Source organism: Ursus maritimus, unplaced genomic scaffold (assembly GCF_017311325.1).
Source record: "Ursus maritimus isolate PB19 unplaced genomic scaffold, ASM1731132v1 scaffold_19, whole genome shotgun sequence".
In the NCBI taxonomy this organism is placed as follows: Eukaryota; Metazoa; Chordata; class Mammalia; order Carnivora; family Ursidae; genus Ursus; species Ursus maritimus.
The window spans coordinates 48,844,387-48,861,294 of NW_024424341.1; the positions used below are offsets into that span (position 1 = coordinate 48,844,387).

General features: G+C 47.1%; 1 protein-coding gene and 1 long non-coding RNA gene across 6 annotated transcripts; one reads left to right on the forward strand and one right to left on the reverse strand.

Annotated features, from left to right (window-relative positions):
• Positions 1-717: 717 nt before the first annotated feature.
• Positions 718-15,966, reverse strand: SIGLECL1 (SIGLEC family like 1). Of its 5 annotated transcripts, none has more exons than XM_040632989.1 (6): positions 15,305-15,966; positions 5,561-5,687; positions 4,013-4,294; positions 3,784-3,889; positions 2,516-2,672; positions 718-1,512 (listed from the first exon to the last, which is right to left on the reverse strand). In XM_040632989.1, exons 2-6 carry the CDS (start codon positions 5,583-5,585, stop codon positions 1,498-1,500), a joined length of 585 nt encoding a protein of 194 aa, XP_040488923.1. In that variant the 5' UTR covers positions 5,586-5,687; positions 15,305-15,966; the 3' UTR covers positions 718-1,497. The 5 variants fall into 5 exon arrangements, with proteins under 5 accessions (XP_040488923.1, XP_008682947.1, XP_040488922.1 ...); XM_008684725.2 differs by having other exon boundaries at positions 5,561-5,657; positions 15,126-15,966; XM_040632988.1 differs by having other exon boundaries at positions 5,561-5,657; positions 15,305-15,965.
• LOC121103351 lies at positions 12,263-15,972 on the forward strand. Its single transcript, XR_005835518.1, has 2 exons — positions 12,263-12,518; positions 15,076-15,972. It is a non-coding gene; the product is annotated as an uncharacterized LOC121103351 (long non-coding RNA).
• The last annotated feature ends 936 nt before the right edge of the window (positions 15,973-16,908 follow it).

The window sequence follows — 16,908 nt, forward strand, 5'->3', positions numbered from 1 at the left end:
CACATAATGCCCCAGGGAAGAGATGACCCTTTCTGCAACCTCTAAAAATTACCAGCATCTGGCTCCAGAAGGGACTGTCCTCCATTCTCAGGGGGACACGCCACAGATATGGTCCATTCTTATGCCAGAGTCCTGTTTTCATTCCTTGTATGCCTGCCTTTCAGCCTGGCCAAGAAATATGGCACTAGCCACCTTTGCCTACAGTCTTCTTCTAAGTACATCTTCAATAACTACTCCTAGAATGATCTTTCACAATGTATCTGGCCCCTACTTTTTTTTTTGTTTCAGTGGAAGAATTTAGTGATTCAACAGTTGCATATAACCCCAGTGCTCATTATATCAAGTGCCCTCCTTACTGCCCATCACCCAATTATCCTTCCCCTCACCGACCTCCCCTCCAGCCACCCTGTTTGTTCCCCAGAGTTCAGTGTCTCTTATGAATTGCCTCCCTGTTTTCATTTTATTTTTCCTTCCCTTCCCCTATGTTCATGTTTTGTTTCTCAAATTCCACGTATGACTGAAGTCATGTTTGTCTTTCTCTGACTTATTTCGCTTAGCATAATACCCTCTGTTCCATCCACATCGTTGCAAATCTAGCCACTACTTCTTTGCTTTGAACCTTGCAGTGGCTTATAATCCATCCATCCATCCATCCATCCATCCATCCATCCATCCATCCATTGATTCATTCACTCAATTATTCAACAAATATTTTTGAGAGTCTGTTATATTTTAGGAACCATTCTAGGTGCTGTACCAACCAGCAGAAAACAAGACAGACAAGATCCCTGTTCTTGAGGAACTTACATTCTAAGGGAGTCAGGATTAAGATCCTACCAGATAAGGCTCCAGGGCCTTATCTTGGCATTCAGGAACCTCAGGAGCTCACCCTTCCATCTGAGCTCCCGTGCATAGACACCCTCTGGGTTCTTGGACTTTTGTTTTTTCTCTACCTCCACTTTTGGACACCACTTTTCACTCCCTCTCCACCCACTTATGCCTCGGGGCAGTGGTGAAAGGTCTTATCCAAAGACACATATCCACCAAGCCCTGAAACTCGTATTCAATCCATATATGATGGCTCTAAAGCCTGGTGCTCTTGTATGTATAGGCCAGGTTCTGGGCATACAGTCGGCGCTCAAAAGCTACTTTGTGGTGGACCATAGTTTCACATTTATTTTCCCTTCCTTTGACACTCAGGCCAGGGCACATTTCTTCGAGTTAACTCGAACAGCAGATCCTAGAGTTTGCTTTCAAATGTTCTAAGACCAGGTCCCAGAGTAACTCTACTCAACGGAGAATCAGTGTGAGGGACAGGTGGGGCTTGAGGGATCTTTGCGAGCTGAGAGGCTTTGGGTCTGTCATAGACTCCAGGGTTTCTGGGGTTGCTGAGGGTTCTGTAGACTGTGGTAATTCCACGGACAGTGGGGTCTCCAGGTAGGCGTGTAGTCTTCACGGGCTTCATCAGTTCCAGTTCATTTTGCTTATTCTGGAAGTTTAGGGTAAGGGATGCTACAGAGCAGGGCAAAGAAAGGAGGCTGTTGGAACAGGTCTAGAGGTGAGGTGTCCACATCTTAAAAAAGAAAGAATCCTGTCTTTCTGTCTTTGAGCACAGAATTACAGCAATGTGGGGCGGGCACCGGCTTTACCTCTTCTCGGAGTCTCCTGATCGGAGTCTGCAGCTCTGTCTTCTGCTTGTCCTCCATGTGCATTCTCAGCACCGGGAGCCCACCCAGTGTTCCCCAGACTCCTCTGGGAAGTTCTGCCTGACTTGCCCAGGTAGGGTCAGTGCCTCCTTCCTCTGGGCAACCATAACCCCCATCTCAGCCCTGTTACTGTAAGGCGGCCTTCCCACCAGCCTGATTGCTCTCTGAGGGCAGGGCCCAGGTCTCACCCACTTCTGAGACCCCAGCATTGCCAAGCATGGAGGTGAGGAGACCCTGCGGGACGTTTTGGTGGAATTTAACAGATGCGTGGTTTATCCACAAAGGATCACCAGCTCCTAGTGCAGAGTGTAAGGAGGGCAGCAGGGCATTTCTGGTCTAGAGAATTCTAAATGGTAAATAACAGTGAGGCCTGTCTCTTCCAAGCCCTGCTAAGGATACCGGGTCCAAGGTAATGAAGGAGCACCTTGGACTTGGGCCTGTGGCATCTACAGACTGTGTTGACCACAGCCTGCCAGACACTCAGAGACCAAAGCCTTTGGTTTCTACTCTGATGCCACAACCACTGTGAGGGGCTCTTTGGACGCCCTTCTCGATGTGGATTCAGCGTGAAGGTGTGTGTGTGTGTGTGTGTGTGTGTGTGTACGTTGCTGATTCTAATCAGTCTTTATTTCTCTTAATTTTCATCCTTCTTCCCTTCATCATCTCTAAGATGATCTGCCAGCACATTCTGGACTCCGGATGCCCAAAACGATTGAAGATAATTCCTTTAAACACTGCATGTGCCTCTCCTTGTGAGTCTTATTGCCATTATTCGGATAGACTAGATTCCAGACACAATGGATACCCACCGATATCCGGTTCTCTGAAGATGGGCTGATTGTGGATTCTCCTGGCTCTTTAGGCTTCAGAGGCATCTCGGCTTCTCGGCTTGCTCTGACTTTACGGTCGTTTTCTGCTTTGCCCACTGTAACTTTCTTTGCCACCTTCATTCTGATATATTTCATTCTAAGGAAATGACCCCCCTGATCAGTTCTGGCTCTCTGCCCCCCCAATGGGCTCTAGTCTTGACCAGAAGTTCTGGCTTAGAGGCTCGGTGACAACACTGGCTTGCTGTGTTATCGAGGGCAAGCCACACAGCCTCTCTGGGAATTGGTTTCATCCTCTGTAAAATGGGGAGGCCTTGCTTATCAGGCCGTGGGGCTCAGATGAGGTCAGCTATGAAAGGGCTTTGCAAACTGTAAAGGACTGTTATTGGGCTTTAAGTCCGGCTGATTACGCTTTAGAAATAGCTTCCCAGTTTGCCCTGCCGCCTTGCGTCTCTTCCTTCTCACCCCTTACAGTCAGTCAGTCAGTCCCAAGTCCCATCTCTTTGACTGCCCCTCATCACTTGCCTGGCTCACACCTGGCTCTTCGCTGTGTAGTCTGTCGCCCCAACTTCCTGCCTGGCTTCAGGCCTCTGGGCTCTTGCTCTTTGGGCTGTGTACAGACACCTCGCACTAGGAGCTCTCCTTCCCACTTTAGCACTGTTCTGTGGCTCCCAGCCGAGGACTGAGCCCGAGACTCTTGGACGGGCCAGAGGCCCCCCTGCCAAACTCCCTGGCCTGACCTCTGGCAACTCTGCCCTTCTCATTCTGGGCTTCTAGCCGATACATTTAGCCAACTTTCGAGAGTCTTTATGAACTAACACCAAGAAGCCTTTTCAACTTCATTCTTAGCCATTTCCTCTCACTCTCAATGCACCTGACCTTGCACAAAGACACTGGCGATTCCTCAAATGCGTCTCTGGGGGCACGCACATACTACTTTCCACCAAACAGATGAGTACTCGGCCCCCCAGGCCCGCTTTAGACCGCACCCCGGGGACTCGGCTGGCTTCTCCGGGGCTGCCACTTCCTCCTTTACTTTCTCCTTTATGAAATTCGCTGAAAACCTCTGTCCTTTGGACCTGTTTGTGGCTATAACATAGTCCTGATGGCCCTGGACTGTGGTGACCATGTTTGGTGCTTTCTTCCCTTGCCAGACCGTCAGCTCCCTGGGGGCAAGGGCCCTGTCTTTCCCTGGCCAAGCCAGCCTTGCAGCCAGGGCCTGCAGGTAGAATTTTATCCCTGGTACTCACATGAGTGGGGTGAAGCAGAGGAACAGCAGTGCGGTTGCGATGGCTCCATAGATAATGCCCTGGATGAGCCCATTAATGAAAGTCTTGCTGGGCGAAGAACTCTTTCCTGGAAAAAGAGAGCCATGTGAGAAAGGCTTCTCTCCCGAGGCCTTGGAATCGGAGCCGAAGCTCTGCTCCCTCCCCAACCCACTCTTCCTCACCCAGTCTCCTGGGCCCCCTCTACCCTCACTTGGTATCAGCAGGATGCTCAAGGCGTGGGTTCCATTCTGGTTCTTCCCCTTACAGAGGAGCCTCGTGCTCAGTTTCGGCTGCTCCGTCAGGCTGATGGTGCTGTTGGCCCAGGGGCCAATGACGGTGGAAGTCACCTGGAGGCTGCCATCAGTGTTGTTCACGTTCACAGGAACGTCTCCCATCCACCACCGCACGGAGGGTGTGGGGATCCCGTGGAAGGAACAGCTGCACTGCAGAGACTTCTCCAAGGAACAAGAGGAAGAGAGCAGCCTGGTGGGTGCTGTGGGGAGGGAGGGTCAGCAGTCAGCAAGGCATCCGGACTTCCTTTCTCCACTTCCTCCAGGACCCAGCCTCCTCCTTACTCGTGATTCCCAAGGAGCTTCGGAAAGACCTTTAGGAAGCCCAGAGGAGCTGGGCTTCTCAGACCAGTTCCCCTTCATCCTTTCTCCTCCCCTGGCCTGAAAGTGAACACTGGACCTGACTAATGGCAAGGGAACTTTCTGAGGATCTACATTGCTGCTGACCCCTTACCTGACACCACCCCCTCCCTGGCAGCCCCAGGCTAGACTTCCCCACCTCAGCTCCTACTTCCCTCTTCCTCCCATCCCTCAGGCTCTGCTCCTTCCCAGCTCCACCTGTGATCAATTTCTCCCTCTGTCTCTTCTTGTTTGGATGTCTTTCGCCAAGTCACTTCCCCTCTCTTTGTTTTATCCCAGTTTGGGAAACAGGGGTATTCGCGAACCTGTATCCTACTCTCAGGAATGTAAGAATGAACACTGCCAAAGGTTGGCAGTGTTCCTAGCTGAATATACGGTAAAGTGTTACCCATTCAATAAACAGAACACCTTTCTAGACTTCTTTTTTCCCAGGGCCAGGTGGCCTTTGATTAAGCATTCATCTGAAGCAGAGACTGCTTTGGCATTTTCTGGGTAAGAACATTCGAGATGGGCTCACTCTACATAGAACAGGTTGGATATACTGTCCACTTGGTGCCTTTTGTCGGTTAATAAGGAACAGTCACACTCTACAAGGTCTCTAGTGAGGAATCAGTTCTTAGTGTCTCCACGTACTTTTTCACTGGAGTTGTCTGCGGTTACTGGAAGAAAGGGGTAATTTTCTCTTCAACAGTGACCCTTGATTTGGACTTTTCATCTGGGTCACCTGGGGGGATGAGGAATTTGCAGGGACTCTACCCCTGCAGATCTCTGGACTATTCATTTTTACCGTCTGGGAAAACGTGCCTGTGGACAGTGGCTGACAGGCATGGGAAACCTGACGAACCCTGAGCCTTCCAGCTCCTAATACTCTCATACTTCAACCTCCCTGGCTGAGAGCCCACCCTCACCCCCAACACCACTCCCTGACCCAATCTGCTATTCACCTCAGCCACTCCCAGCCCTGCCAGGGCCCGGCACACGGATCTCTAGCCCATGTTGGTTATCTGGTGCCCTACGCCCTTATGTCCTCTCTTCTCATACCCTGTGGGCCAGCCCGCCCCAGTCCTGGAGCCGTAGGCACCTCCAGCACTGTCTCTCGCCCCACTCACCCAGCTGTTGCAGTGGTCCTTCCATTTGCAGTAGCAGTGGTCCTCAGGAAGACGAGGGGACAGGGCCTTCGCCGCAGCTGGCTTTCACATCAGAGCCCTGTGGTTCAGAAGACGAGACGATGAATAACTGAAAGAGGATGTGGGGATGGGAGAGCAGAAAGTATTCTTAGCGAGCCAGGGGCTTCTGTCTCTGGTCATCCTGGAGGCCTGTCCACCCTCGGAAGCAGGAATTACGTGGAATGAGATGTTCAAGGGCACCTAAGGACAGGGAGCACCCCTACGACCTCTGTGAGGCCCCAGTGCCACATGCCCTTCTCTCTCCTCTGGTCTCTCCCTCCCATCCCCAGCCCACTGGGAGAAGCTCAATTACAGGGTCTTTGGGTTCTGTCTCAAAGCTAACAGAGATTCATGGAAGGGCTGTGTTATCTCAGAGGGACAGGGCCAGTCTGGGTGTTTGGAATAACCCACTGGGGACACGGGAGAAATGGCCTAGACCCAAGCGACTCAGGCCACGTGGCCAGGGAGGAGCGTGGAGTGGGGGTCGGGAAAGAATGACATGCTTGGGTTAGTGTGTGGGTCATGAGGGATGGAGAGGATGGGACAGCCTTAACAGATCCTCTGGGAAAATGAAAAAGGACAGGAATTCCTCCTGCTGATAGGAAAAGTTCCGAACTTCCTTGCTTTGCAAATGAGGTTCTCCACGATTTTGCCTTACCCTTGCTTTCTGTCTCCCTGTGCCTTTCCCAACATTCTCCATGCCAAAGGGAAAATGCGGCCTTCTCCAATGTTCACCCTGATCATCCTTCTCCCGTCACTCAGGGATTTCTCCCTTTCACAGCTTCTCCTCTTGCAGCTCCACTCTGTCCACATTCACATCCTACTTCAATTTCAGAGCTGAGTTCAGTGCCACCTCCTGCATGCAGCCTTCCCTGATCTCCTCACCCAGTCAGAAGTGGGTAAATCTCTCCCCTTCCAGAACTACCAAGTTGTTTCATTTGTTGGTTTTTGAGGAAAGAATCCGTTTTTTCCTCCTACTAGAATTTGTTTTCGTGCAGCCAGACAGCAACTACCTTCCCTGCTCTTTGCTCCGCACAGATCCAGCTTCGTTTAGGGGTGCGATGTTGGGAGCTAAAGCACCCCTTTGTCTAGACTCCTTTGTAGTTAACGTGGGGCACGTGGCATTGTTGGAGTGGAAGTGAGCTGGGGATTCCTGGGAAAGTTTTCCTTTCTTGATATTCTCATTTCCTTCTTCCTCCTCCCTAAGGTATGGATACGACACTGGAGGTAGACCAGCCATTTGGCAGCCATGACGTAACGGCGAGGATGAACGCCACTCATGACGGACATTCCTGCAGAACAGCCTGCCTCGGCACATCTCCTCACGTGAGGAAGACAAGCTCTCCTTTGGTTAGGTCACTTTAGTTGGGAAACTAGCGAAATACTTTAGAATCTACCAGAGACTGAGCTCTTTAAGGGAAGGCCCTACATCAAACAGACCTCTGTGACCTTAGAGCTTAGAAAAGGACCTTTGATAGTCACTGATAAAATGTTCAAACGTCAGTTTCACTTTTCATGAAACTATCCTCCCCCCCCTGCCTTTTTTTTTGGCAAAACATTGATTTAAGAGCAAGAGCCCAGGATTCGAGCACTGATTATGTAAGCTATGTCTCTGATTCACTGGAGGACCACAGATGAATCTCTGCGTCAGTTCTTGGAAAAGGCAGGATGAGGGGACGTGTCCCCAGTCTATATAACACCTTGCGGCAGACACTGTTGGCTTCTGACCCAACAGGTATCCCAGCACCATTGTCCCTGTCGCCTCCACTACAGAGACTGACGATAATAAATATTAATGTTCCCAGGTTCCCTTACATGTATGTCCTGGTAGTCAGCTGACACGGTTCTGGTCAAAGAAAAAAACCTTCCCAACCCTCTTGATATTTTACTGTTCAGAAAGGTCACTTAAACCTAGAAGGTGAAAAAGAAAGCAAAACCCTAAAATTGAACACAAACAAAATCTAGTAAACAAATGAAAACAATGATAACAGAACAATTCTGGAAGCGTATCTATTTCACGTAACCTTTGAACACAGGGCTCTGGCTATACAGTCTTAAGGGAGACAAAGAAAGCTATCAGTATTGGTATTGTAATTTTGAAACTATTGTGTTTTAAAGATTTGCACAGTAAGGAAAAAGAGAAACGATATAAAATATAATAATTTAAGAGAAGAGAGTAAAGTTTAATTTTAATTGGCAATATTGATACAAACCCTTGGTTTAAAAAACCAACTTCTATTTCCACAGTCTGTTCATTAAAAGAGCCTAGGAGCAATGACATATCTATAGGGATAAACGTGCCTGGCACCTGTATCTTGGTTTCTAAATAATATCCATCGGTGTGCTGAAGCCCGCAGAAAGCAACTTAAAAAAGCTGATTATTAAATGTTTAAGAATATGGCAAGCTATGGGGTGCCTGGGTGGCTCAGTTGTTAAGCGTCTGCCTTCAGCTCAGGGCGTGATCCCGGAGTCCTGGGATCGAGCCCCACATCAGGCTCCTCCACTGGGAGCCTGCTTCTTCCTCTCCCACTCCCCCTGCCTGTGTTCCCTCTCTCTCTGGCTGTCTCTCTCTGTGTCAAATAAAGAAATAAAATCTTAAAAAAAAAAAAGAATATGGCAAGCTATATAATATTGTCAAACACAGTCATTCGTATCATTTAAATTACAGAAACTTAATAAACAAATTATATTCAAAACAAAAGTAATCATTACTTGAAACTGATTACTTCCTGATTTTTCTAGGACATCTCACTGTTATCTGTGCTTTTCAGGTGATTTACAACGATTGTACCTGTACGATGGAAATACTACATAATGGTGTGTTACTGGATCTCTTCCTAACTCTGTATCATGAGTTGGTAGCTTGAAACTGTCTATGGTTAAGTGTCTCTGCAGCGGAAGTTGGCAATGCTACAGTTCAGGGCTTCTTTTTCCCTTTGGAGATCCAGTTACTAAATATTTACTAGCATACCATTGCTAGTATTTCCCACTCGAAGGAAACCATTCATCTTGCAACAGCCTTCCATAAGCCAAACCGCTCTTTGTCATTTGAGAGCTTTTCAGTGCTACCACCCAAATGGCAATAGGATGTCCAGCTCCTCAGGTGGGAAAAGAGGGGAAAAAAGACCACCTGCTCGTAATTATGTTGAGTACCTCCTCACAGTTCCTCGGTACCATGTTCCTCTATAAACCATTTCCATTTTATTACTGAACTTTTCTGGGCATGGCCTTCCTAATCAGCATGTTTAGCCAACATCACCAAGGACAATCACGAGTATTTCAGGTTTCAGGATTATTCTACTTCCTCTAGTCCTACGGGCAGCTTCAATCAAAGCCCAATAGCCTTGTCTCTCAAATGGAGATATTTCTGATTAAACAAATCCCGGTGGTCGCCACTGGGGGGTGCTCAGTGGCTTTTGTAGTAAACTGTAGTCTGCGTAAGGATTCCAAGACTTCATTCTAGTAATTTTATGGTTAGGGGCTAGCCATATTCCCGAATGCAGACTATGTGTCACCCAAAATCCAAATAAGCCAATCAAACACTAGGCTTCTGACATGTTTTTTTCACCAGATATCGTATATTTTTTAAATTAAGAAAATTTATTAAATTAAATTAAATTTGGGCTTGGGCAATTTTATTGGTTTAGCACATCCAATCGATAGTGGTTGAAGGGAGGATTTATATGCCTCCCATTTCATACTAGGTAAGGCAAACGTTCCCCAGCCAGACACAGTATCTACTCATATTTAGATAAAGGAGGAGACACTATGTGTTCAAGTATTCCATTTTTCGTCTAAACCCTCACTTTAACCGCCGCAATCCTTGTATTCTCGTATCTTCCCAATCTCAGATTATACTTTCTCACGAGGACTCACAGTGCATGGGCCTCCCAGCTTAAGGAGTCCCAGAAATATCTCTTCTCCAGCCCATTTTACCACTAATGTGACCTTGGCCTTGAGTCTCCAGCTGGGCATGGAGCCAAGGAACCCAGGCCTTTTTACCAATCTCTGTCTTGATTAAATAATAGAATCATCACCTCAGGCAATCTGAAGTTAGGGTCCCATTGTCACATTTGCCTTCTTGCTTTTGAAATTCCTCCAACCTAGGGTAACTACAACAGACTTGATTAGGATCCTTCAAAGCTGAGGGACCATCAGGGTCCACCCAAACTCCAAGAGCACTGCACTAAGACCTCTGTTTTGATTCCATCAATGTCCACTCTATTCCTTAATAACTGTTTAAAGATTTCCTTCTCCATTGGGATGAGTCCCGTTGACACTTCCCTTCATCTTTCCTTTTTTTAAAAAAGATATTTATTTATGTATAGATTGATTGATTGATTGATTGAAGAGAGAGATTGAGTGAGTGGGGGGAGGAGCGGGGGGGGGGGCGGGACAAACTGAGTGCGAAGTCCAACACAGGGTTTGATCCCATGACCCTGAGATCATGACCCAAGCCAAAATCAAGAGCCAGATGCTTAACTGACAGCCACCCAGGGATCCCTCCCCTTCATCTTTCTTCATTCTCCTGTGACTCACTCTAATTTTCTTTGCTACCTGCTGTTCCAACATGGCTTTTCCCTTTAGTATAGCCCTGAGGCTAGCAGCCATAGCTCAGACTGGACAGAACCCAAGCTTGGCCTGGTGTCAGGATCCACCCCAGCCCTTTTCTTTACTTTCATTTTAGCTATTACAGATAAAAATAACCAAAGGATTGTATATTTTGCTTGTTTCTTGAGATTTTGAATTTCTTTATGCGTCCACTGAGTCGACTCTTCCAGAGCTGGATCCATAATTTTAAAAAAAAATTGGTAACATTAACCTCTTGCAGCTAATTGCAGAACAGCTGCATTTTCATGCCTGTAAGTGACTTTGGGGACATGGAAGTTTCATCTTCCCCTGATTTCACATCCTCGTTCTTCCCAAAACTTACGTTTCACTGAGCCTAGTTCTCACAAATCTAATTTCTGATGCCAACTGCAAAATTAGTGAACACCAAAAAGATACCCTCACTTCTGACACCGTCTGCAGGTTTCAAAGGCCTCGAAAACCACCCTCACTTCTAACACCAATACAAGTTTGAAGGTCCTCAAGACTACTCTTAGGTTTGATAATTCACTAGAAATACTCAGAGAATTCCTGAAAGCTGTTATGCTCATGGTTATTGTTTATTGCAACTAAAGAATACAGATTAAAATATGCCCAGGGAAGAAGCACATAGACAGAGTCCAGGAAAGTTCCAACCAGAGAATTTCCAGCTGCCCTCTCTCCCTGTGGAGTCATGGACAGTACAACGAATATTTCCTGGTAATGATGTGTGACAATATGCATGGAATATGACAACCACAGAAGCTCACCCAAGCCTGCTGCCCAGAGTTTTTACTGGCCCTTCATCATATGGGCATGACTGATTGCCCCCCCCCAAGGCTGATCTTAAGTCTCCAGCTCCAACTCCTTTAAAAAAAAAAAAGAAAAGAAAAAGATTTTATTTAGTTATTCAAGAGAGAGAAAGAAAGAGCACAAGCAGGTGAAGGGGCAGAGGGAGAGGGAGAAGCAGATTCCCTGCTGACCAGGGAGCCCTACGTGGGGCACGATCCCAGGACCCTGAAATCATGACCTGAGCTGAGACTGAGCCACCCAGGCGCCCCTCCATCTCCAGCTCCTTCTGAAGGTGGGCTGGTATCACATGATCTAAAGACCCCATTCTCAATCATACCGTTACACAATCGGGTGTGGCCAGCCCCTGCCCCTAATCACATTTTCAGACTGTTCAGTGTGATGCCCCCAGGCAAGCAAAGACACTCCTATCAGGCCTGACAGTCTAGGGACTTAGAGATTATCTTCTAGAAGCCAAGGGCAAAGGCCAGACCTTTCTTCAGGCTAGGTTAAATACCTTACTACACAGAATGATAAATGCCAAATCCAAGATAGCAGTAATTTCCAGGTTTGAGTGGGAAATGTATTTGGGGAAAGGATACACAAGAAGCAGTGTTTTAAATTTTAAGTTGGGTAGCAGCCGCATGCTCTTGTGATACCATTTTACGCCTTTCTATTTGTCTGAACTATTTACATATCATAATATGTAAATGAACATTTGATCATTGTCATTTACAAACAAGCGCTATATATGTGTATTACATGTAAATACACACGCTCATATATAAGTTAAATGTTCATATATAACACATAAATACATAAACATAAATAAAAGATCTGGAAAGCTATGTAATAGGCAGTCACCACTACTCACCTACGGGTAGAGCAGTGATTAGAGAAAAGACGTAGTAGGATTTTCAGTTTTTATGCTCTACACTTTGGCACTGTTTGACACGTAAGTTTGTGTTCACGTATTACAACCAATTCTTTTCATAAAGGTGACTTAGTAAATGAAAACAAAGACACGATTGCGTAATTAGGCCGTAACGAAATTTTAAAATATTTTACACGAATATTTTTTTTAGCTACTAATATCCACCAACTTCACATGGACATCATCCCATTTATTCTTCCCAAGAACCTGAGACTGAATATACCGACAACGGCCCTACCACATATGACCCTCGAGCCTCAACTCTATGACATATGTGACTCTGGTCCTCACTTTGCAGCAACAAGTCCAGGAAGCCAAACCACAATTTCGGCAGCAAGTGGCCCAGAACCCTCAGAACTTGGTCAGTGAGTACCAGGTTCCCTATTTTTTGCCCCTGCTTCCAGCTCAGAACCAATCAAGGAAAGTCAAATCTCCTCCCAATCCAGTCACCTAAGATGCTCCCCCTTCGAATTAGCTTCTGCTTCCGCATGACCCCAGTCTCTAATCCGACCCTGTCCGAAACTTCTTTTTCCCACTATGCTGCCTGCCTCTGAGTCGTTGGCCGAATGCCAGGGATACAGCAAACTCTGAGTAAGTAACTTGCTTGTTCTCATTTGGGTAGTCTTCCTTTACTTCCAGAAACCCTGAGGAACTCAGTCTTACGATTTTCTCCTTATGGGGGAGGAGACTGAAGCTCGGACAAATAGTGATTTTCTCAAAGCACTGAGCAAGTGTAGTCGGAGACAGATTGAAAACTCAGGTTCCTCTTTCTCCACACCAACTTTCTTTTCTTTTTTTGTTTTTTTGAAGATTTTATTTATTCATTTGAGAAAGAGAAAGAGAGAGCACGAGCGGGGCAGGGGAGGGGCAGAGGGAGAGGAGAAGCAGACTTCCCGCTGAGAAGGGAGCCAGATGCAGAGCTCAGTCCCAGGACCCCGAGATCATGACCTGAGCCGAAGGCAGATGCCCAACCGACTGAGCCACCCAGGTGCCCCACACCAACTTTCAAGAGAGCAGAAAATGTATAAACTACCTGCATTCTTTGGCCAACAGGCAACAGAGTAAGGGTAGAAAGTAAAATTAAAAGTTTAAGCATCCTCGCTCTCATCTTAGAAAAAGGAAAAAAATCAATCACCTCAGACTTAGGAAACATGTCTCTAAATCAAATGAAATCATACCCAGGAAGAAATCAAGAATTAAAACCTTGGAGTCCTTTTTGACTACTCTCTTTCCTCTCATGTTCCATAGCCATGTCAGAAAATCCTGTTGGCACTGCTTTATATTTTTTACTTATTTACTTTTATTTTTTTAGATTTTGTTTGTCAGAGAGAGAGAAAGAGAGAGAGCGCACAAACAGGGGGAGCAGCAGGCAGAGGGAGAAGCAGGCTCCCACTGAGCAAGGAGCCTGACATGGGGCTCGATCCCAGGACGCTGAGCCAAAGATAGACGCTTAACCGACTGAGCCACCCAGGTGTCCCAGCACTGCTTTTTAAAATATATTCAAAATCTCACCACTTCTAATCAGTCACCTCCACTGCGGCCACCCTGGTCCAAACCACCATCCTCTCTCACCCAGACTGCTACCGTGACCTGTTCACCGGCCTTGCTGCGCTACCTTTAGGGCCTGTCCATTCTACTCCCCACAGTGGCAGCCAGAGGGAACCTGTCAACATCTCAGCAAGATCCCGACCCTTCTCTGCTCAAAACTCTCCAGAGGTTCTCCTCTCACTCAGAGTCAAAGTCAAAAGTTCCGCATGTGGTAACCCTCTCCCTTTGCCTCTCTGATCTCACCTCCTGCCCCTCTACGGAGGCTCTTGGCTTCCACAGTCCGCTTCCTCTAATGAGTCTCAAGCAGCACAGGGGCACCTGGGTGGCACAGTGGTTAAGCGTCTGCCTTCGGCTCAGGGCGTGATCCCAGCGTTCTGGGATCGAGCCCCACATCAGGCTCCTCCGCTATGAGCCTGCTTCTTCCTCTCCCACTCCCCCTGCTTGTGTTCCCTCTCTCGCTGGCTGGCTCTCTGTCAATAAATAAAATCTTTAAAAAAAAAAAAAAAAAAAAAAGAAGCACATTCCCTACTGACAGCACCCTCATTCATTCCCTCCAGCAACCAACCTGTTGAGCACCTCTTCATGCCAGGCGCTGTTTTATGAATAAGGTGGTAACCAATGAGACAATCGCTGTCCTCATTCTAGTACGGAAGGCAGACAATAAACAAGTTGGCGGTCAAGATAATTTGAGAGCTATTAAGTACTACAGAAGAAACATAATGCAGGATAATAGGATAGAGGGTTATGGGATGGGGGACAGTGGGGAAACAGTTTAGGTAGGGTGGTTAGAAAAGGCCTCTTTGAGGAAGTGACGTCTGAGCCGAAACCTAGAGGAAGGAAAGGCACGTCTGCTCCCTTTTTGCACTGCCAATTCCCCCGCTTCTGATTTAAAACCCCATTTTGGATGTTGGAATGAGCCCTGTCGGAGTCCTGCCCCAGGCTTGACTAGTAAATCACTGAGTAACCTTGGCCAAATATTTTCTCCTCTCTGCTTGTCCTTTGATCTCCTCACGTGTAACATGAGTGGGTTTTATGATTGGAAATGCAGTGATCCGTCCAACTCTAAAATTCTGATTTCTTTCTGCTCTCCTCTGCCAGGTGTTAAGACCCGGGATGACTCCTCATGGACCCTCTCTTCTTTTCTCCCCCTTACATTTCCCTTTGCCCATCATTGCTCCTCTCCATTTTACCCTTGGCTCTTGTTCCAAGGGCTCCAGGATATTCTTTGTGCTCGGTACACTCCCGACTGTGTACTTCCTCGGCAGAGCCTAAGGGGTACAAAGGGCTTTCCCGACTTGCTGAGGAAAAGACTCACTTTTGGACAACTGACTTACTTAGGCTGACTGGAAAGCTGATTTTCTAGAAAAACCGAAGACTAACAGTGAAGCTGATTAACTGGCTTACACTTGGGATAACCGTGGGACCAACGACTGCGTGCTTTACCGGGGATTAACTTACTGAGAGACTGATTCAGAGGAAGCGTAATTAACTAACAGGGCAGGCTACGAAGGGGGTGGATTAGCTGATTAACTCATTAATTGGTTTGCAAGGGGACTTCCTGTTGACTCCTAACCGCACTAATCTGATCATTAATCAACAGATCACTTGGTGAGCCCCTGGCTGCCCTTGAGGCTTGACCAGGTGACCCACCTGGTGGCAGGATGAATACAGTCAGGCTGCTGGTGGACGGACAGAGCGATGAGCCAGCGGCTGCCCTCAGGGGGCCTCCACGGCTGACTGATCCAGAAGTGGTCTCCTTCCCACCGAGAGGCTCGAGGCGCCGCCCTGGAGACTAACCGTGTCCCCCCTCCCCCGCAACCCCCACAAACCTGACTGCCAAGCCGGGGACCGCCTGACAGACAGAGGAGCCCCGCTTTCCTGCAAGCCCAGTTGGGACAGCCCCAACGCATATCGCGCACTCAACGGTTGCCAGGAAAGCTAACAGGCCAGGACCCGCTCGCGACGCCAGGCGCTTTTCCTCTGTGGCGCGGGGAAGGCTGTGGGGCGGTTGGAGTCACCCTTGGTCCTGCCCCCCTCCGCCTTGCATGGGCGTGTCTACCCTGTAGCCAATCAGCGGTTGCATGGGCCTATCCTACAGCCAATCAGCGGCTGCACGGGCCAATTCCACAGCCAATCAGCGGCTGCACGCACTCTTACGCTGCAGCCAATCAACGAGCAGACCTTGAGCCAATCAGTAGCGGGGGGCGGTGCTGTGGGAATGTGGGTGCCAGTTTTCTTCTTAGAGAGGCTTTTCTTGATGTTACCAATGAAAACCACTCTACCTTCCTCACTCTGACGGCTCAGTTCCTCGTTCTACTCATTAAACACTTCCTTAACCACTGAACATTTTCAAAACACTTATTGTTACTAAATCATACTTTTGCTTACGGTCTGACTACTTCACTAGAATGTAAGCTCACTGTGGGCAAAGTTTTGTTTTGTCTTTTTTCACTGTGGTTTCTTGCATGCTTGGAATATTAAAGATATTTAATATTCATCGACACGTTTTCATTTGATCATGAACAGGCGGAGGGGACAGGAACCCAAAGTTTCATGTTAGGCATATTTTAGTTGGTCAGATATTGCCAAAGAATTTTCTGAAGTGGATGAACGAGTTCACACTTGGGCCAGCAACCTATGAGTTACGCATGCTCCCCATCCTTGATTTGGGCCATTCTGGTGTTTGTGTAGTGATACTTTATTGTAGTTTTAATTGCACATCCCTGAGCGGTAATGTTATCTTTATGTTTTTTACAAATTGAAGTTTAATCAACATACAGTGATCTATGAGTTTTAGGTGTATAATAGAGTCGTCTAACAATTCTGTACATACTCAGTACTCATCACCCTAACTGTATATTTTAATCCCCATTCTCTATTTCACTCATCCCCTCACCACCTCCCCCCCTTGCAACCACCGGTTTGTTCTCAGTATTTAAGAGTGTATTTTTTTTGTCTTTTTTTTCTTTGTTCGTGTTTTCTTAAATTCCACATATGAGTGAAATCATATGGTATTTGTCTATGTCTGACTTATTTCACTCAGCATTATACCCTCCACGTCCATCCGTGTTGTTGCAAATGGCAAGATCTCATCCTTTTCTGTGGCCGAGTCATGTCCCATTGTATACATATACCACATCTTCTTTATCCATTCATCTATCTATGGACACTTGGGTCACCTTCATGTCTGGGCTATTGTAAATAATGTTGCAGTAAGCATAGTGGTGTATATATCTTTTTGAATTAGTGTTTTTGTTTTCTTTGGGTAAATACCCAGTGTGGAATTACTGGATAGATGGTAATTCTATGTTTAATTTTTTGAGGAAACTCCATACTGTTTTCCACGGTACTGCAGCATTTTGCATTCTCATCAGCAATGCACAGGGGGCCCAATTTCTCCACAACTTTATCAATCTTGTCTTTTCTGGTTTTG